Here is a 22419-nt window from a genome sequence, read left to right on the forward strand (position 1 = left end):
TAGTTTAAAAATTGATGAAATTACCCAGGGACATAGACAATAGTCATAAAAGAAGAAAAGCAAGGACTGAACTCTGAGGAACACCAATAGTTAAAAGATGGGCTGAAAAATCCAATGCCCAGCAGGGGACATGGAGATGGGAGTGAATGTTTAGGAGAATCACAAATCACAAACCAGTGTGTCACGGAAGGCAGGAGAGGAGAGAGTTGCCGGATGGGAGGAGCAAAGTATCAGAAGCCACAAGATTAAATAAAAATAGGACCAAAGAATGTTTATTAGTTTGGGCAAAGAAAAGGTTATTAATCTTAGAGAGAGTCATTTCCGGAGGAATGGTGGAGGCAGGAGCTGGCTCACAGGGAGTGGATGGGAGATGAGGAAGTGAAACAGTCTACTCTTGCTTTGAAGAAAATTGGCTGTGGATGAAAGGAGAGGGATATTAGCAAAGGGCAATGCATGTCAAAGGAGGCTTCCTTCTTTGTTTTGTTTTGTTACTGAGAAAAACTGATGCATATGAGTCCTGGAAGTCCATGGCATGGACTTTCCTAAGGACTGAATACCTTAAAGAAAACAAGATGTTCCTTCTTACACGATCTCACTCTTGATCCAAAATGGGCTTGTCCCTTTTTGCATTCTGCTCTATCACAGAAATACGATACTATTCTACTATAACTGTAGGTAGATGTTAGAAGGATTGAAATGTGCCAGAAGCAAATAAATTTGGGATCATATATTAAATTTTTAATTTGGCCATATATAGACTTAGCCTTTTCAAGGAAGGGAAATTAAGCTGAATTCTAATTCCAAATGTATATTTTTCTTAGGGAGAAATATTTAGAGTATATACACAACACCTTATGTGGCAGCTATCCACAGCCGCCTCCCCCTCAATTTGAGGGTAACAAAGAGAATGGGTTGGGGTTAGCAGAATCTAGTTATTATTCTAGTAAAATAATAATTTCTACCAAAGATTCCTACTTAGGATTGACTGCCCTTCTAAAGGACTGGTCAACTAGTTAGGTATTATACCCATTTCAAACTATGTGAGTTTTCTAGTCTGTTCTATTAGTCTCATTAGGTTCCATGTGACATAAACCTAATTTTAAATAAAGAAAAAGAAATTTTTGTGGCTCAAGAAGCCAAACTATAATAAAGTCAGGTTTTATAAAGTCAAGCCATTTCAGTTATTTAGAACCAGGAACTAACTATATCTATTTCTCTCTCTCTCAGCTTTGGTTTTTTCTTTTAATATTTTCATTATTATTTATATTTTATAGTAGAGACAGGATCTTGCTATGTTGCCCAGGCCGGTCTCAAACTCCTGGGCTCAAGTGATCCTCCCGTCTCAGCCTCCTGAAGTGCTGGGTTTACAGGCATGAGCTACTGGGCCCAGCTAGCTTTGTTTCTTTTTAAATGCAGTCTTCATTTTCAACCATTGCAAACTTGTTTTCTTTTTGGAGCTAGACCAATGGATGCCAACAGCTTCTAGGCTCATGTTCTCATTACCGGGAGAGAGGAAAAGACTTTCCTCTTGCTCTAGAACTTTGGTCTCCTTGGGTCATATACCTGTCTTACTCCATGTCCCCCAGACCAATGTGGCCAGAAGGATCGAGTTACTGAGATTAGTCCAGCTAGGATGAGATGCCCATCATTTGCCAAGTCACTGTGACCGAAGAGGCAGGGTCGTATAAGGAGACAGCATTTTCCATTGCCCTGCTTGTTGGGGAAGGAAGGTCTTCAAAGAATAGGGACTTTTGCCTAAGAAGAGAAGGGTGCTAGGCAGACAAAACTATAAATATTCAATAAGTTTCATTAGCACACGATTTAGTTGGGGTAAGTGAACAGATAGGCTGATTGATTTGAAATTAGGGTATGGGAAAGTTTTCTGAAATTATCTGCCAACACATACCTGTCCTAGAGAAGGGGATTATGGTTAGGTTATAACTTGATTCCAACAGAGTTTAAATAAACCACATGCAGACTTAGCACTTCACAATTTAAAAGTAATTACACTTGCATCAAGCTTATTTGAGCTAAAAATAATCCAGAAGATATTTTTTATTTCCATTTTAGAGAGTACAGACTGAGTCTCAGAAAGAATTATTTCTTGCCCAGGATCCCATAACCAGTAAGATAGTGTGTTTGGGTTTGGAGTCAGTAGTCCTGACTTTAAATATTTCTTCCATTACACTCGATTTTTAATGCTACTGAAAATACAAATTTCTTAAGGATTGTAAATTCTTGTCTAGTTTTAGGAAGTGTTTTTGTATTTGACTTTAAAATTGCATTAATAAATCAGTTATTCCCAATTTATTAAAGTTACGACTCATGCCACTACTAAATCTGCTATTGTTGACATGGTCTCTCCTAAAGAACAAAATAATTTTTAGTCTCTCTTAAAAATGTTTAGCATCTCTTAATAATTAGATACTCTATAGGATTGTATATTTCCAGATAGTCTAGAATCAATGGCTTAAAGTGGTTTCTAACCCACCAAAGAATGATAGAATTATTCTCTAATCTGAGTGATCAGAAAGGACAAAGGTATATAAAAATAGAAGTTTTTAAATACTAAATTTATTCATATCCTTTGCAATTTCTTGATATTATTGTTTGTTTCAGATGAGAAGAAACAGATGGTTGCAAATGTGGAGAAACAGCTTGAAGAAGCAAAAGAACTGGTATGTACAGATTTACTAAGGTATTTTTACAGGCAACCAGAGCCATTCAAGCTAATGCCTTCCTCTAGCCTATTTTATACATTGTGGAAGTGTGAAACATAACTGATTAGCATTTTATAATTCAGAATTTATCAGTATTTAAACTGAGAATTTAATAGCTTCTTGGGATTTTATTTTTAATAAAGGTGATTCGTTAAATGTCTACCTCTAATTATTATTCATTCATCATAGCTATAAATAGCTAATGCTGGATAAAGGTATACTGGGTACCAGATACTGGGTTAAGCATATTACTTGCTTTATAATATTTAATTTTCTCAAATGTCCTGTGAGACAAGTATTATTTGCCAGAAACTATAAAGGATCTGATATTTTCCCCTGTGTGCAAGCTAACAAGTGATCTTGCCATAGTTTCCTGGATGCTTGTAGAAGACATGAGACTCCTAGGTCAGAGACAAGACTTTTATTATGGCAAAAGCAGCGGCCAGAGTGTCAGCCTGATTCTGTCTTAATTTCCACAGGAGTGATGCAGGTGGGCCTAGATGTATGCTTACACAAACAGTAGAATACCTTATAGGAGTGGAACAGAGTGCCTGGGAAATGTGCCACTTTATAGCAGCCTGAAAGCAAAGCTGTTCTTTGTCAAAGAGGCATACATTATTTCCTTCCACAAGGTTGCTCCCTGCAAACGCAACCCCGCGAAATGGTTCAGGCAGAGTGCTCAGGACTTGGCATTCTTGGCATACACAGCAAGACATGTAGGAGCATGAAAGAACCTTAGTGGAGTGAGTCCCAGCACTGTTATTGCCCCCTGTTTTATAGATGGGGAAACTGAGGCTTAGAAAGATTAAGTAACTTATCTGAGGTCCCGTACCCTGTTAAGCAGTAGAGCAAGGATTTGTATCTGGATATGCTAAACCCAGAGCTCTAGGTCACCTACTCCTTTTTTACATAAATAAATTCATAAATTAGGGAGCAAAAAAGTTCTAAAAAGTATAATGTTCTAATTTTTGGTTTTAAAAGCCAAGTGTTAACAAGTATGATTCGACTTGTTACTGTGCATTGTGGTTTTAAATGAGTGAGTTTCTTTTCTAAATACGGAAGGGCATTACTTGGTGTTCCTTCAGTACTACTTACTGATATCCTTAGGGCAGTTTCCCAAACTGTGTTTCTGTTAACTGCTATCACCTGTTCAGATAAGTCTGGGAAACTATAGTTTAAACAGAGTAGGGAGTTGGGGTCTTTTTTGGTGGTTGTTTTTCTATAGACCTTTTTGGACCCTTAAATAGACATTATGAATCTCTAAGAAAGGACCCCAGAGGGCAACTAGAGACTGGAGCATTTTCCAAGCTTATTTGACTTAGTAATATTTGTTAGCAAGACCACACATGAGGGCTGCTGCTTTGCAGGGGGCATTAAGGAGCAGGTGGTAGTTGTTCCCCATTGCACAGTAGACATTGCCTCTGTGTCTTCAAGTGCTGAGGCTTGGAGCTTCTCCATCACTGGTTCTTTTCTGGCCATCAGGATGTCTGATGTGCTCCGTACCCTGTAAGATCTACTTCTAGTCTCTGCTTGCTGCTGTCACTGTCTCCACAGTGGCAGCTTTACCTTTAATCTCCAGGGTGTCTAATGTTTGCCTCTCTTTTGAAAGTTTTTGTTTTTTTTAATACTTTTTTCCTTACTTTCTTTTCTTTTTCTATTCAACTGCTTTCTCATGCTTCCTGGCCTTCATGTAAAAAAGACTGACTTTTTGCACACCAGTGTAGCCACTCAGTACACTTCTTCCACACCTGGTTCGCAGGATAATTGTAAATAGTAAATACTGGTCAGTTCTTTGGATCTTGAGTTGACCTCTTGTTTTGTTGCTGAGTTCTCAGTAGCAGCTTTTTTGCTGTCGAAATCTGTTTTGGTTTATTTGGTTGCCTTCTTCTGGAGATGTTCTGTTTTTGTGATGATGTCAGAAAGCTGTCCTCCTGATAGCCAAGGTTTTACTGTAAAAAGAATATAAAATATAGCTCCCTCATGGAGTTTATAGTCATCTTCAGTTATTTACTAATATAAAGAATTTTGTCCAAGATATATGTTTCTGTTTGTTTAAAATGACCAGAAAGCTGATTTACTTTATTCTAATGACATTCTTGTTAAGGACACTGTTTGTTATATTATATACTATCGTTTTGATGAGGATCCTGGGAGAAAAACTTCTTTTTTTTTATTTGACTGTTAGGATTAATTGTGTTTCTGCTAAACAATTGGTTTGTATTAATCTCTTGGACACTGCACATCTTGTAATTCTTTTGTCTTCCATCTACGTCAGCCATATAAATGTTGTGATAACATAGAACAAGTGAGTATTAGCTTTATTCCTGGTTTCATTTTAAGTGCTTGTTTTGTGTTTCCTTTTTCTTTTCTATCTACTTGTAATTTAGTTTTGTGTCCATGTAAAATGCCTTAAACAAAAATAAATCTACTTAGCTCTCAGATTTTTTTTTTTTAAGAGACAGAGTCTCACTCTGTCGCCCAGGCTGGAGTACAGTGGCATGGTCATGGCTCACTGCAACCTGCAACCTGCAACCTGCAACTCCTGGGCTCAAGCGATCCTCCCATCTTGGCCTCCCAAAGCACTGGGATTACAGGTGCACCTGGCCAACTCTCAGATTTTGATTTACATACATGAACTTTTGCAATTATTTTTCTGGATGATCCTGTTCACCTTGTTAGAGTGAAGTACTTGATGATTTCAGAGAGGTGCTTTAAATAATTATCTTGCTAAGTGATGATTTAATTTATGATGCTTCACATTTATGTTGAAACATGTCAGTAATTTAAATGATCACTATTTAAATCAAAGCTAATTAAAATTTTTTTCTTTATAAAAATTGAGGCCTGTTAATTAAAATGTGATTGGTTTATCTGCATCCAACTATAGTTATTAAGTCTCTATTACTGGATAATAAGAGTTTTATCAGTAATAAGCCTATACTACTCATGGAAATAATTTTATTACACTGGTTTAAAAGATAAAACACATGGCAACGTTTTTGCATGTGATTTTATCAAACATGGCCTGGGCCAATTTGTTGTTGTTACTGTTTTTTATTTTTTAATGCCAAGTACAAGTAGCTATTTCTGGTACTTTATGTAGTGCTTGCTGTATTTCTTCATCGTTCGTAATCATCATTGCTATAGTTAACATTAATCTAGTGCGTACCAAGTTAAGAGACACTGTTCTAAGCACATTATAGGAATTACCACATTTACTCTTCACAGCTGCATTTGAAAAGAGATACTATTTTAGAAATGAGGAAAAATAAGGCACAGCGTTGTTAAGAAACCTGCTTAAGTTTCCATGACTAGTAAGTAGTGGAGCCTGTGATGTGAACATAGGAGTCTGACTCCAAAGCCTGTGTTCTGAACCATTATGGTATTTCTGCATTACTGCCCATTAACCTCTCACAGGTTGTATCCAAAGTGTTATATGATGATAGGTTGTTAAAAAAAAAAAAAAAAGTGCCCTGCTGTGATTTTAGTGAGCTGTGTATAATTTAGCATATTACCAAATTCATTTATCTTTGTATCGACGTGATTATAAAGTGTCAGGAGTTAGGCTGGAGGTTGAGATCACATGTTGGTTGGTATGGGATTTTCCCCATTAGAAAATACTTTCCAGGCCGGGCGCGGTGGCTCACGCCTGTAATCCTAGCACTCTGGGAGGCCGAGGCGGGTGGATCGCTCAAGGTCAGGAGTTCAAGACCAGCCTGAGCAAGAGCGAGACCCCCGTCTCTACTAAAAATAGAAAAAAAATTATATGGACAACTAAAAATATATATAGAGAAAAATTAGCCGGGCATAGTGGCGCATGCCTGTAGTCCCAGCTACTCGGGAGGCTGAGGCAGGAGGATCGCTTGAGCCCAGGAGTTTGAGGTTGCTGTGAGCTAGGCTGACGCCACGGCACTCACTCTAGCCTGGGCAACAAAGTGAGACTCTGTCTCAAAAAAAAAAAAAAAAAAAGAAAAGACTTTCCATAAGAAATTACATCAAATGACTAAGGCTGGGCTGATGTTTCATGGGTTAACCACAGGAAATAATGGCTGGGTTTATCTTCCCACAGTTGTGGAGGTTCATGGTCAGAAGATAAGACCAAGTTGGATTGAATGATGGGCTATTCCAAAGATACTGAAATCAAAATTGTTGAGAATGTTTGGATTAATGCATATGTTTTAAAAGAAATTCTTGACAAAGTAAGCACTTGAGCTTACAAAATTAGGCACAAAAGTAGTTCTGATGTTATTTAATCATTCGGCACCCTGGGTCTGATTCCTCAACTGGTACATTTAGTACCCTGAGTCTGGTTCCTCAGCTATAAAATAAGGAATTGGAATTAAATCCTTTCAGCTCTGAACATTTGGTCAAATAAACAATAAACGTATGGTTTAAATCACATTTTTCTTTCCCTTCTAGCTTGAACAGATGGATCTGGAAGTCCGAGAGATACCACCCCAAAGTCGAGGAATGTACAGCAACAGAATGAGAAGCTACAAGCAAGAAATGGGAAAACTTGAAACAGATTTTGTGAGTCAAACTTCATCCTTTGTCATATTTCCTGATTTTTAAACTGTATTTTCACTTATGTTTTTTATTATTTCCTCCTCACAGCTCAATGAACGCTAAATGCATAGTCTTTAGGGGCTCATGTAAGAGATAAGCAACAGCTTCCATTGTTTATGAATTGGGGATCTAAAAATGGTTATAGGAATAGCTAATGATGGAATTTAAGGTACATTGGATTCATGACTCACAAATAGATTCAAATCATGTGGTCCTTTGAGTCTGAATAATATTTATTGGCATTGGTATTAGAATTTATTAGAATTTTGAAACCAAGTTTCTGGCCTTACAGAGTTTTCAGCCTTTAAGATGAAGCCTGGGTTTTGCTGTAAAAAGAATATAAAATATAGCTCCCATGTGGAGTTTATAGTCATCTTTAGTTATTTACCAATATAAAGAGGCCTTTATGTTTGCAGCTCGTGAATCTCCTAGAAGTCCAATCTGTATGTTGGAAGCATGTTTCTATCTGCGTTTTTTCCTTAGATAAGCTCTGTAGATTTCATTAGAGTCTCAAAAGGATATATTATACCCTTCCCCCCCAAAAGATAAAAAGAACTACTTTCAATTAGTAATTGATATGAGATCCCTTCAATTGATTGCCCATGAGAGTATTTAGCTTTCTTTTCCCATATATCTAGCTTTCAACTCTATTCGCTTTATAGAAAATTTGAGAATATAAATTTAAAGCCATAATGTTAAAGTTGTTAGTTACTAGAAATTAATAGGAGTGGAAAATATACAGCTGAGCAATTCTATGTCTGGTTATATATACAAAAGAATTAAAAGCAGGGTCTTGAAGAGAGATTTGCACATCTGTGTTCATAGCACTATTTTTCACAATAGCAGAAAAGGTGGACACAACCTAAGTGTCTGTTGATGGATATGTATGTAAACAAAATGTGGTATATATGTACCATGGCATATTACTCAGCCTTAAAAAAGGAAGAAAATTCTGACACATGCTACAGCAGGACATTATGCTAAGTGAAATAAGTCAGTCACAAAAAGACTAATGCTGTGTAATTTAGAGGTATCAAGAGTAGTCAAATTCATAGAAACAGAAAGGAGAATGGTAGTTGCCAGGGACTAGAGGAAGGAGAAATGGGGAGTTGTTGTTTCATGGGCACAGAATTTCAGTTGTGCAAGATGAAAAAGTTCTGGAGATTGGTTGTTCAGCAATGTGGATATATTTAACACTACTGAACTGTACACTTAAAAATGGTTAAGATGGTAAATTTTATGTTATGTGATTTACCGCAATTAAAAATTAAAATTATAAAAAGATATAAAATATTTTTAAAACCTTGCTAATGACAAAAGGATGAAGAAGTTAACACAGTAACAACTCTCTGCTCCTATACAGGCCGGCATAGAAAATTAGGAGTTCAGCAAATAAATTAAATTTCATATCACTAACATTAAACAGCAATTACAAGAACGGATGAGGAAAGATCTGAGCCTTACCTGTGAGTGACAGAAGGCACGTGTTGACACATAAATGAGCTGTATTTCTGAATCTGGGGTCCAAATTCACAAGGAAATTCAAGAATTTATAAGAATTTTTCCATCTCTCTTCCTGCCTTACATGTTTTACTTTTGGAGGCTATACCTAGACTACAATATACCTTCCACCGCACGGCCAATGACAATGGACCTAGGAGAAATTCCTCCTGGAGTCTGGAAATAGGGTGATTTGCAGTTATGTATGTTTATTTTGTATTTTAACGGATATTATCCTGAGAAGTTGACATGGGTAACGTCAATAACTCTGATGCAATTGCCTTTAAGCTGTCTGCTCCTATTAATGTGAAAAAAAAAGAATTGGAACCCATGATGGGCCTAAATTGATAAAATAAATGTAAATGCCTAGCTTCTATGCGCTATACTAGACAAAACCTTCTACAACTGCTTTATGAAAGGATAGTTTCTCTCAGCAAGAATATGAAAATATGGTGAGAAAACTAGATTGATTTAATAACTTGGCAACTCAAATTTATACTTAACAAATTCTAACTAATGTTTCCGTATAAGTGATGAAAGTAAAATATTTATAATGATTATTTTAGTTTGCTTATTTCATTTTCTTTTCTCTTTTTTTCCTTCTATGGGACAGTCATTCAGAGCTTACCTCATTTTTATAGGACTCTTTTCCAAAGATTTTTCTTACAGGTTCTAGAAAAACTAAGCATTAATTTACTAGAGGTATAAGAAAGTACCACAGAATGGATGGCTTAAACAACAAAAAATTGTTTTCTAAGGCCAGGCATGGTGGCTGACACCTGTAATCTGTAATCCTGTAATCCTAGCATTTTGGGAGGCCGAGGAGGTCAGGAGTTCGAAAGCAGCCTGAAAAAGAGTAAGACCTCATCTCTACAAAAAATAGAAAAACTGGCCAGGCATGGTGGCGTGTGCCTGTAGTCCCAGCTTCTCCGGAGGCTGAGGAAGAAGGATCACTTGGGCCCAGGAGTTTGAGGTTGCAGTGAGCCATGGTGATGCCACTGCATTCTAGCTGAGGTGACAAAGTAAGAGCTTGTCTCAAAAAAAATTGTTTTCTCATAATTCTGGAGGCTAGAAGTTCAAGATCAAGGTGTTGGCAAGGCTGGTTCCTTCTGAGGCCCCCCTCCTTGATTTATAGATAGCTTTTCCCTGTGTCTTCATGGAGTCTTCCCTGTACGTATGTGTCTGTATCCTAATTTCTTCTTCTTATAGGACACCAGTCATATTGAATTAAGGCCCATCCTAATGACCTCATTTGAACCAAATTGCCTCTTTGAAGATCCTGTCTCCAAATACGATCACATTCTCAGTATGAGGATTAGGACTTCAACATATCAATTTGGTGGAGACACGGTCCAGCCCATAACATTGAATTTAGTTTTAATCTTTTCTTAAATTTTTTTTCAGAAGTTAAATTATTTCTGTGGCTTATTATAAGTCAGCTAACTCAATCTTCAGTCTTTTTTGTTTCCCAAGGAGTCCAATACTGGGTAACGTCCCTTAGGTATTTGGAAATTGTATGCTTGGATAAGTGTTCCTTTCTCAGCTATATTTTCCATTATAAAGAAAAATGGAACCAACAGCTATGAACTAAAAGTTTATTCTGTAGGCTATCATTAAGAATTCATTTGTTTATATGTGTATTTGCTGCCACAGCTTTCTTCCACCATGTCAGGAAACATCTTTCACCACCACCTCCTTCTATTGTATAGTGATTTGCAGTATGTAAAGTACATTAACATACATTATTTCATTTCACTGTGTGAAGAGTAGACAGAGCAGCTATGGATTATTATCCTCATTACACATGATAGAACCCAGAGGCTCAGATTAATAACAGATTTCATTCAACAAGTCTTTCTTTTGTCCTGTAGTATATTAGGCACTGTCTTAAGTGCTAGAATACAGTAGTGGTCGAGATAAAGTTCTTGCTGTCATGGAATTTAAATTCTAGAAGGGGAAAATCTAGTGGGGAAAACAAAAAACAAATACATATATGTTATAGGTTCAGATAGTGATAAATGCTATGAAGAAAAATAAAGTGAGACTTCTTTAGGTATTTGGAGATAGCTTTTTAAAACACTAGAATTCATGCAAGCTGTTCTTGTAATTTCTTTCTTCAGTATTGGTATGAAATTAGCTAGGGTCTGATCATGTCAGGATATGCCAGGAAAATGAACCAGCCAAAAGAAAAAAAAAATGTAGTTGAGGATTTTTTTCAAGTTTAAATTATTGTTTGCTTCTTAAGAAAATAAAATCGAATTTAAAAACCCTAAACTTATACAAACAGAACCCCCCCCAATTATATAAAATGTTTGATCAAATCTCAGTAAATAGAAAAGGAATTTATTATGTACATAAGCAATGGAGCCACACACAAAGTGTGAGACTCCAAGAAGGGCCAGATACCTGAAGTTTTTATACCATACAGAAAGGAATAGAGGCTTGGAGCATGGCAACAGGTTGTGAGCGGGACTGGGGAGGAAAGTCAGGGCGAGCAAAGCCTGTCTTGTTATGCAGATGGAATCTCTCAGGTAGTAGTCCTCAGGGAATAGATGGTAGCAGATAAGTTTCTCTGACCTTTATAGTGTCAGACTTTCAGTCCTCTTTTCCTGTGAGTTAATCTTTCTTATATCTGGATAAGGCAGATAAAGTGGCTTCAGGGAAAGCTTATTTGCATCTGCTGTTTACTTCACTAATGCAGATTTCCTCTGCAGGTGCAAATCGCCCTCACAAAGGGCAGCTTTTCAGAGCTGTTCCTGTGATTGCAGCCCCTCTGAATACCCATCTCGAAATATGCCAAAAAGTATATTTTGGGGTGGCATGTTTTAGTTTGCTTCATTACGATGACCTGTCATAGAATATAATTTGTAACTGACTAAATACCTATTTAAAATATTTTAAAATTCAGGCTGTAATTGTAATCATAATTGTGGGAGGTTAAGGGAAGTTAGTGGTCATCTATATGTCCCCATTTATATCACTGCTATTCTCAATGATTCTTTTCGCCTGCCTAATTCCATTCTTCTTGATTTTTGGCTTCTTATAGCCTAATATTGTTCATTTTTGTCTTCTTGTAGTCTCAGAGTAAGTTAGGAATATTAGACATAGAAGAGTTCAAATCTAGTCACCTTATTTTTTAGATGAGGGAATGGAGGACCAGGGAGACCAGATGACTTACCTAAAAGCCACTGTTTAGAGCCAGGACCAGAAACAAACAACTAAGCACCCATTCTAATGTTCTTTCTGTGGTCCTTTATAACACTCCTCCCCTTCCCCTTCAAGTTTCCAAAAATATATATTTAATAGCCTCTCGAGGTATTTGAAAACAACCTTTTAAAAATTTTGAATTCATGTAAGCTGTTCTTGTAATTTCTTGCTTCAATATTGGTATGGGGTTAGCAAGGGCCTGGTCATGTCAGGATTTCCAGGAAAATGAACCAGCCAAGAGAAAGAAAAAATACATAGTTGAGGATTTTTTTTCAAGATCCTTGTTTGTGTCTTAAGAAAATCAGGCCAGCCATGATGCTGTAATCCTAGCACTTTGGGAGGCCGAGATGGGAGGATCACTTGAGCTCAGGAGTTTGAGACCAGCCTGTCAATAGTGAGACCCGGCTATACAAAAAATTAAAAAATTAGCTGGGCATGGTGGTGCCCACCTATAGTCCCAGCTACTCGGGAGGCTGAGGCAGGAGGGTCACTTGAGCCCAGGAGTTAGAGGTTGCAGTGAGCTATGATGACGCACTGCACTCTGCCCCAGGCAACAGAGTGAGACTCTGTCTCAAAAAAAAAAAAAAAAGAAAAAAAAAGAAAGAAAGAAAATCAAATAAAAATTTAAAAAGCTAAACTTATACAAACAAAAAACCCCTAAAATGGTATAAAATGTTTGACCAAGTCTCAGTAAATAGTAAAAGAAAGGAACAAGTAGGTGGTGTACCAGAATAAGGTTCCAAAGGTTATGAGGACGTGGTGTGTTGAATGCTTTTCACATAGCTGATATTGTGTAAGTATATACTATGGTGCTAGCACCATCTTGTGGTTGATTTGTATAGTTGCATATTTCTTTTTTATTGTAACAAAGCTGAACTTCCTTTAAGACATGTACACATACAGAAGGATTTCAGGTGGAGGTTAGATTGTAATGAATGTTAGAAAGAGAGCTTTTTAGCCCCAGTCTCAAGTTCACTTCTATCCCAGGTCAATGGTGCCCGAATGCTGTCCTTTTCCTGTTTGGCAGGCTATGTGATGTGATTGTTAGACCAGCTCCTAGTGCAGAGCTGTCTACATCAGAGAATGGCACTTCTATTGACAGTCTCAGCAGTGAGGCTGAATGGTCCTAGAAATCCAACTACCTGCAGACTATCGGAGTTGGTCCCTTAGGTCAGGGTTCAAAGGATGTTGTGGAACAGCTTGAAGCTTTTACTGCTACTACTGCACTCTCTCTTTTCATAGGTGAATGGACAACTTGAGTGTCTGAGTTTATGAGTAAAGCTAGTACCCATATACTGTTTTAAGTCTGAGATAGACTAAGGAAGTGCAAATGAGAAAGGTGAATTTAAATTTTTATTTTTTTCAGAAGGTCAAGAAGTTGATGCTTCTGTTTATACTTTATGTTTTCTGTACTTACGGTTTCCTGGGATATTTTACTTCTATTTCTGTGGAAACTGAAAGAAACCATGAAAGCATGTTTTAGAGGTTTGGATAGTCAGTCTCAGTGGTAGTATGTGGTGATTGCAGCGTCAGCTAATTCTTCCTACAGGAACATAGTGCGTTCTAAAAAGAAATGAGAAAGCTTGTCTAATCAAACCTTTTCAGAAAAGGAAATTTTCTTCACTTCATACACTTAAATAAATATGCTGGCTATTTTTAAAAATTACATTTGTTGTTTGATTCTGTGTAAACATAATGACTATTTATTATAGAAGATTCTGATGTAAAGAAGAATAGAAACAAGAAGACAAGTTACCTTAGCCCTATTACCGCAAAAGAACCACATTTTACATTTTGGTTTGTTTCCTTCCAATTTTCCCTTTCCTTCTCTCTTGTATGGTTTATTGTTTTATTTTACATAACAATGATGTTACTTGATCCACTTTTTTAAAATATAAGATTCTAACATTCGTATTTTTGATTTCTATAAATTCTTGATCCTTTTAATGGGTGCATAATATTTTATTGAGTGATGTTAGTTAACCTTTTGTTGAATCCTAGTATATTTCCATTTAACTTCTTCCATAATTTATTGTGCTACAGTGAACACATTTGAACAGGATTATTTAATCAGGATTATTTCTCAGAAGGCATGTTACCAAGTCAAAGGGTATCAACAGTTTTATAGCTCTTAAGAAAATATACCTGAAACTACATTTTTATTGTGACTCATCTGATCGTTTTGTACTATTTCCGTATTTTCTTTGTGTTAGAATGTGATTTAAGAAATAAAAATCACAGGCAGACCAAGTCTAAGTACTTTATATGTATTACTCATTTAATCCTCAAACAATTGTATAAGACAGATACTGTTATTATCTATGATTATGGGGATAGAATTAAATACAACTAAGATTTCTTTTTCAAAGTACTTTTCCATGGATAATGTATTAGTGTTGGTAAAGCTAGCAGATGTGCATGGCTCTAAGTATCTGGTTTAACACTGAACTCATTTTACATTCTCAATATTTTGTAATCAGAAACTGAAGAATATTTCTTTTAGTTATTTGGATGTGACTGTCACCTTTAAGGGAGAAAGTATTACTATATTCATGTGTTATGTTTATGTGCACACTCATTATATGTTTGTAATCATTTTCTTTAAAAAATGGTTCCCCATTACTAAGGCCCCATTAGGTCAAATTGTTAGAAAATAATCAAAGAGTTGGCCTTCTTTCTTTGTAGGATTCTCATTTCAGGCTTTGACCTTGGTAAATCTACTCATATAGCCCCCATTAATTTCAAAAGCTGACACAGGAAATGGACTCACCTGGTAGGGGAGAGACCAAAAGTCTGTCCTTAGCTGTAGTCAGTGCCTTCTGGAAGCTGATCTGTGCTTGTGTGTCACTCTGGTCTCCTTATCCAAGACGCTATAAAAGGTTCATGTTCTAGACACTGCTCCTCACCATGTGTTAAATATTTTATTGTTGGTCTTAGGTGCTGAGTTTGAGGTTGGCCTTAATGGATTTTCTTTACTTTGGAAACTCTGACACTTTCTTCCAATGTGACTGTTTTTATGATGACTGCTTTGGGCTTGGGATTGTTTGCCTTTAGCTACTGTAGAGTTTTATGACCTGTAAAAATAACTTCCATGTCACTGTATTCCTTGGCAAAGTTGAAGTGTGTACTGATATAGACATATGTGTGTGTGTGTGTGTGTGTGAATTAAAAAAAAAATGGTGTCAGATTAATGATTGAATTTTGCAATTTAATTGGAATTTTCTTCCTACCTAACACTGATTTTTCACCATTGGAATTAAAGCTATGGTGCTGTTTTGTGTGAAAGGAGCAAAGTTTTGCTATGAATTTGTAGTATTTCTAGAAATTTCTAGTGTTCTGAGTAGAGGAAGTATGTATTTTCCAGAGACAGTGCTAAATTGCTTTATATATGTATATGGCTTATTGGTTTATACAGTTGTCTCTGCTTTTAATCCTTCTTAAGTGACTTAATGAATTATTATCGACTTTTCTGTTTGCTTGTTTTGCCCAGCCACTTTGATCTTACCTAGGAAATAAAGAGAAAAGATAAAAAATAGGTAAGATTTTGAAAGATAAATTACAAACTGGTGACAAATTTGGCTTTATCATTAGTCACTAGATGGCAGTGTTTGTTTGCAGAGTGCCATTTTTTTAAAAAAAGAAACTATGGTAGTAACTGAAATTACTGCCTCATGAATAAAATATTTCTGATGGGATTTGCATTTCTATATTGGCTGAAGACACTGTGTTGAATGTTTTATTAACCAGCCCAGTGCAACTGTCAGCCTATTAAAGAGATCCAATGGTCTCTGTTTAGATAAATAAACTAAATAAATCCAATTCGTCAAATTGTGTTCCTGGCTGTTTATTTTCCATTCTTTTGATGTACAGTTTATTTTAAGTTAAAGCCACATCGGTTTAAAAATTAATGGGAAAATGTTATTTGGTGTTTGGAACATGAAGAAGCTAATTGCCATCGTCAAAAAGCCAGCTCTGTTTTAATGTTAAATTGTTTGCTCATAAATAGTAAACTTTTTACTGGTTGCTTATAAACTGTCCCATGGTCAAAAATAGTCTGATATTCTGCAAATATATGGCCAAAGACTATGTTATCAAGATTCGTAGAACCTCTTTTTAATTTCCCTGGGAAAAGTGCTATGTAGTTTAAAAGATAAGCCTTTTACTTGGTTTTCCCTTTGAGTCATGTTCATTTTTCCTGTGTAGTATACTGTTCCTTGGAAAGAAAAGTAGCTAATTGATTTTTAAATGAAATGCCTTGAAAGTACTTGATAGTCACTCTCTTGGTAAATATCAAACGTTGCAGGGAATACAGTGATGCTGTGGTAGTGATGTTGCTGAAGGAACCAAAGGCCTCCAGGTGGTGGCTTGATACAGAACCAATGCACACATGTTCCTTGTCCTCTGAAGGCTTATGTTTTAGGAATCTTGAAACTCACAATTGCTTTATTTAATACCACTAACTAAACTGGAGATTTTATACTTAGGCCCTAGGGTTACAAAATATTTGAATAAAGTGCTTTAAAATTGTACTTCGCTAAACTGAACTAAGTGAGCAACTTGAAACGACACATCATGATTCTAACTTACTTCTCATTTCTTCTTTCATGAATCTTTAGTTGCTTTTTAAGCCCTTCTTTTACTGTCTTTTATCTAGTTCCACATTTGTGAGATTCAGAACAAAACTTAAAATGGGTTAGGAAATTTTGATTTAGCATATAGCTTTTAGGGGCCTTCAGCTGGTTGTGATAAAGACTGAGCCAGATCTGATCTCCAGGATGAAGGTTTTTAAACTGTGTAATAGTAGTTGAAAAGTTTTGCTGTGTCAGCTATTTTAATCTTTCTTGTACAAGAAGTTAAAGCTGGGCTAGAATAGATTTCGCCAGAGACTTTCTGTTGATTTCAAGTCCTCGTAAGCCTAGCAGAAAATGGACCATGTGTACAGATAGTCTCATTTTTTTTTTTTTTTTTTGCTTGCGTTGTTTTGTTTGACTGTGTGTCCTTTAGTTACCAAAACTAGATAAACCATATTTGAGAGTAAAAATAAATAATACATGTGGAGTCAAATTGTTTCTTTGGCTTTTCTTTTAGGAAGTTCATCAGATCATGGATTAAGAGCCTTTGCTAGAAATGCCTCCTAAATGCGGCCACATTGGGAAACCTCGAGAATCCTTACTCCATCCTCAGTGCATTTTATTAGTTTTTGAGGCTCCTCATGTCTTTGCAAATACACAAAAGCTACCACAGGTCAAGCTCCATCAAAGAAGATTCTAAGGAAATATCCAAATTTTTTCGTTCTCCATTTGGTTCTGTTAAACTTTGTTTAAAACAAGTTACCACTATCTTGGACTTAGAAATCTACTGTGAAATGGAGATTTCTTTGATTGGCTATGAAGAATTTGACCTGTAATTGCATTCTTAAAATGGAGAGAGAGAGTGTCAGATTTTATGCTTTGGAAATTCACATTGCATGGCTCTGGCCTTGGTGTGAAATGTCCGATTATAGAAATGAAATGAGTTCTTAAAACTGCATTCTGTTCTTTAAAACAAGGATGCCCTTTGTTAGTCTCTTCTGAATTTTATATCTGATACCCTTTAACTTTCATAATGGAACATTGCATCTTTGCATACTGACTAATATTTTTTGTTTCAGTGTTTTCTCATTTTGATCTTTTTATATAAACCTAGTATACAAATAAATTTCAACTGAAGTAAGACTACGTTTGTCTTACTTAGGGCCACGTGATTTTTAAAGAACACTTAGAAAGGAGAAAATTACTATGTCCATGGTTAGCATCTTACAGATTTATATTAGCTTTAGTTTCAGTGAAGTTTAAAATTTTTTTTTTAGACTTTTTTGAAAGCATGTGGTTCAGTGCTATCCATTTCAAATCTGTCTGATCCAGGGTTCCTATGTGGAGGCTTTGTTTATACTTCAAAAATATCATGTAAATATTATCAAACATTTGCTAGAAGTGGTTAATCCCATATTTTTATTGTGTGCAAGCTAAATTTGGTCCTGGACCACATTGCCAAGAGACAAAGTGTGAAATAGAAAAACCCAGAGACTGTAGACTGGAGTACACATGTGGCATATTTGTTCTGTGCTTCAGTTTCCTTATCTGCAAATCTGGATGATAATATTAACGCTGCCTACCTAATGGGGAAATATGAGGGTCAAATATGATAATAAATGTGGAAATGCTTTGAGAACTTCACTAATTTTTAGTCAGTGACTTTCCTGTGAACAAGTGGTAATCTTATAATTAAAGAGTTTAGAGGTTAAAGTATCTCAAGGTCAGAAGATTCCTTAAATGTCCTAAAAATGTAAACCCTCTTCCACAGTGCTTCAGTGGACTAACTGTGGGAGCTTACACAAAGGATTAAAACATGAAATCCTTCATCTTATTCTCAGATATGACCTTCTAAGTTGGATTGCTTTCATATTCTAGCACATTTTGTTTTGTAAAAAACATCTTAGAAATTAAATCTTTAATTAAAACAGCAAGCAAATTTTCTCCTTCACCTTGTGATAGTAAAGTCAGAATTTAAGGTAAAAGAATTGTGATATTATGTATTATTTTATATCATTTTATTATATGTAGTATTATATTACTATTTGGAGTAAGATTTGCCCAGAGATTTCATTTTGAGTTAAAAATACACGTTGAATTACTTAGGATTTCCTTCCCATCCTTCCCTAGTTTCTAATAACTGACACCAGAAACTTTTGGAAGTCATGTCCTGACTGGGCCAAACACTGGCCTAACATATACCATATTGAGAGGGAGAGGGGAAGACTCTTATAGTAGGTTGGGGCACAGAGAATGATACCCCTAAGTATGGCGCTTGGGTGTGCAGAGCACTTTGGAATTAAAGGAAGTTGGAAGCCCTTAGAAACTGCCTCCAAACCAGGGAGTCTCTAACCTCCTCTTGTTAGCCCCTGCCCCCTATCCCAAGCACAGGAAAGGTCTCTCTCTCTCTCTCTCTCTCAGTTCCCTCATGTGACTGAGGAAAACTTATTCCATAAGAAATGCAATTGTCTTAAGACTCCCTCCCTAGGAATGTCATCAAATAACCAGGACTGATCAACCACCAGAGAAGAGAAGAGACTAAAAGTCCTCACCATGCCCAAACTTTTCATCTATTTTGAGGGCAGCTCGGAGAGATTACTTGAGAGACCACTAATAAGACTACTTTTGTTCACAGTGTGATTTGCCCCTCAACTTTACATAACTTGTCCCATTCAGCTTCCAAAGAGAATCATTTACAAATTATTTTCTGCTCTTTGGGCTCATTCAATTCCCCTAAATATTATTTACTACCCTCAAAATTGCTGACAGCCCCCATTTCCCCCTCCCAATGAAGAGGGTGCTGTTTAAGCCTCAGCTATCTAGCCCTTCTTTGAGTCTCATATGTGTTGGACTCCCACGTCCATATGCACATCAATATAAATTTGTACGCCTTTTCTCCTATTAGTCTGTATGTCATCAGTTTATTTTGGCAGGGTGACTCAATTATCGAACCTTCAGAGGGAAAGTTTAAACTTTCCTACGAGTATATGTATTATTGTTCATGTCGACGCAGAGTTGACTTTAGCATACCTAAAGACAACAACAAAATAGCCCTATAATTTAAAAGTTCCAAATATTGTTGTATACTGAGAATTTGGTCTAGAATATGCTCACATATGTAAGGCAATGTAATACACAACTAGAAATAATATAGTAGAAGCCAAAATGACTTAAATCAGGCTCTTCACTAGTAAAACAAACAATATTAAACTAATTTCAAACTAAAGAACAAATGAAGAAGCTGAGCCTAAAAACTTTCAAGCTGATGTTTTTGTTAGTTCATTAAAGTTCTAATTTCAGTGGTTGTCAACAATTTGTTGTCGTTTTGATATAGAATACTATAAACAGCTTACATGTATTTAGTACCTATTGGTCACCAAGCATTGTGCAAGGGATCAAAAGATGAGTAAGACAAATCTTTCAAAATGCTCAAAGCCTTAATAATTGTAACACTGTTGTAGGCAGAATGATGGAGGTACAGATGGGATGGGATGTGAAAACAGAGAGGAGCATCAAACCCAGGTGTGTGTGAAGGAACGTAGAGGATGTGAGGAGGAAGGCACCATCTGGGAAATGACATCCAAACTGAGACTTGAAGGATGCTGGGAATTTGAGAGAAGCAGCGGATAGTCAGGTTGAAAGAACAGCATAAACAAAGGAGGTAGGGGTAGCTGGATAGCGGAAGGGAGGAAGGAGAGGGCTGGAGTGTTTGAAGTTGCTCCAGGTGTAAAATAAGGGGCGAGAGCCTTGGTTCCCAAACTTTGCTGCACATTAGAGTCTGGGGATCTTTAAAAAATGCTGATGGCCAGCTCCCACTCCCAGACGGTTGTGATTTAATTGGCATGGAGTGCAACTGGGGCAGCAGGAGTTTTTATAAGCTCCTCAGGTGATGCTCTGTGCGGCAGTTTGGGAACTTACCGAGCCAGAGTGTGGGGAACTGAGCCAGAGAGGTTGGCAAAGCCCTGTTGGTTACGTTGAGCAGCTCAGCCTTTATCTCATCTGTAATTAGAAGCTATTGAAAAGTTACACGTGCTTAGTAATAAGGTGGCTTTATATTTAATGAAGCATTTAAACCAGTGAAACTTAAACCAGTGAGTTGCAGTGCCATTTGATTTTATTTTCGATTTTTCCCCTCAAAGCTTCAGTACTATTCTTTTAAATACAATTTTTAAAGTTGGCAAAATTCAATATCTTACCACGACAGTTACCCACATTTCTTTTGTATCAAATTCTTTTCAAAATTAATTTCTTTTTGGTATAAAGTTGGATATTAGTTGAGGAAAACAGAGAAGCCATTGGCATGAATGATTTTTCTGCTTAGGTGGCAAAATGAGTACTTTAAATTTTCAGTTGAACTTAGAACAAAACAACACAAAACCCTCAGCTTTTAAACGCATACTATGTCTTTGCCCTATGTTAATCAGTGCCAATAGAACATATTCATGTGAATTTTTTGTTTTTAAAATTTGCAGTTTAATTGCTTTGGAAACAAGCATATTAATTCCCTTGTAAGTACAGAAACATAGTTATAGAAGTTATTATATATATGTTGTTTCTGGATTTAGTAGGAAAAACATATATACATTTTTTTCTTCCCCCTGTGAAATCTTCTAAGACTGATTGTAACTTAATTTTGTATAAGAATTGTCAAGAAATTGCTAGTAATCTCTAATCAGAGAAAAAGAAGTATAGATGTGATGGATAAATAGGATTCTGTTATGGCCAACATCTTCATTGATCTTAACAGAATTGCATTTTGCCTCCCCAGTGTCTGTATTTTCTCTTGGCAGTAAGCCGAGTGAATTTGGAACAGAAAGAAAGAGAGGAAATCTACTTGGTTCCAAATGATGATAGCTGTGCATTGGTGTGGGGAAAATAACTTACAACTTGATAGTGGAATTACTAGAGGATTTTTTGTCTCTTGTTTAGGGGGAAAATTGAAGTTCCTTTTATGGACAGATTGAAAAATTTCTAACTTAACATAACCCATGGCTTATGATAATCAATTTGAATCTTATGATCATCATAATCCTTGATCATATCAAAGGATATTTAGAGTTTTTAATTATGAAATAACTTTTAGTTGTCAAAAAAGACTCGGATTAGAAAAATACTATTTTGTGTCTTAAACAATTGCTATTTTAAAATCTATTTCTTAAAGCTAAATAATTATTGTTTTCTCAGGCTTTCTTTAAATGTAGTGTATTGATTGAAGAGTTTTGATTTATGGGTACATTATTTTGCTATAGACTTTGTAGTCAGAGAGATTGTCCTCATGGAAGTATGTAATTTCAAAATGTTTTCATCATATAATTTTACTTCTTTTAAGCTAATTGTTATAGCCTCAGGTAGATTCTAAGGAAATAATCTTTCCATGTGTCTGGAGATATAGATAGATTTGGGGTGGAATTTTTGTGTGTGCATTTTATACTTGACAGGGCTTTTTATCTTCTTCTTCTGTTCAGCGACTGCCAAAGTAGTAAAATTGTGCTTTCTAATTCAAGTGGAAGATGGCCATAGATGGCACTGTGGCTCACACTGAGATTTAAAATATGCCATATTTTGGCATTTTGTGAGAGCAATTTCCAAGACCATCCATATTCATTTAAAACAGTGTCTCTGCATTAAGAGTTTCCTTTTCACTCTGAAAAGCAGTTTATTTAAACCTAGTAAAATTGGAAATACTAACTGCAGTTTTTTAAATATTGGTAAATAGTTTTATAATGGATTATGAGCAGCTGTATTTCTTATGCCCTTGATAATGTCTTTCAAAATTGGACCTCTTTTAATACTATCTCTACGAAATTTTTTACACAGGGATAGCGCCTAGAACGTGAAAATGGAAGTACGCATGC

At 36.1% G+C, this 22419-nt stretch overlaps 1 protein-coding gene across 4 annotated transcripts in view; it reads left to right on the forward strand.

Annotated features, from left to right (window-relative positions):
* The window catches only part of VTI1A (vesicle transport through interaction with t-SNAREs 1A), a 328811-nt gene that overhangs the window by 8186 nt on the left and 298206 nt on the right, over positions 1 to 22419 (forward strand). For all 4 annotated transcript variants that reach the window (XM_069459904.1, XM_069459901.1, XM_069459905.1 and 1 more), the window contains exons 2-3: positions 2620 to 2678; positions 7140 to 7250. In XM_069459904.1, coding sequence (XP_069316005.1) covers positions 2620 to 2678; positions 7140 to 7250 — 170 coding nt within the window. The remainder of the gene's footprint in view (positions 1 to 2619; positions 2679 to 7139; positions 7251 to 22419) is intronic.

This window comes from Eulemur rufifrons, chromosome 28, assembly GCF_041146395.1.
Source record: "Eulemur rufifrons isolate Redbay chromosome 28, OSU_ERuf_1, whole genome shotgun sequence".
NCBI lineage: Eukaryota > Metazoa > Chordata > Mammalia > Primates > Lemuridae > Eulemur > Eulemur rufifrons.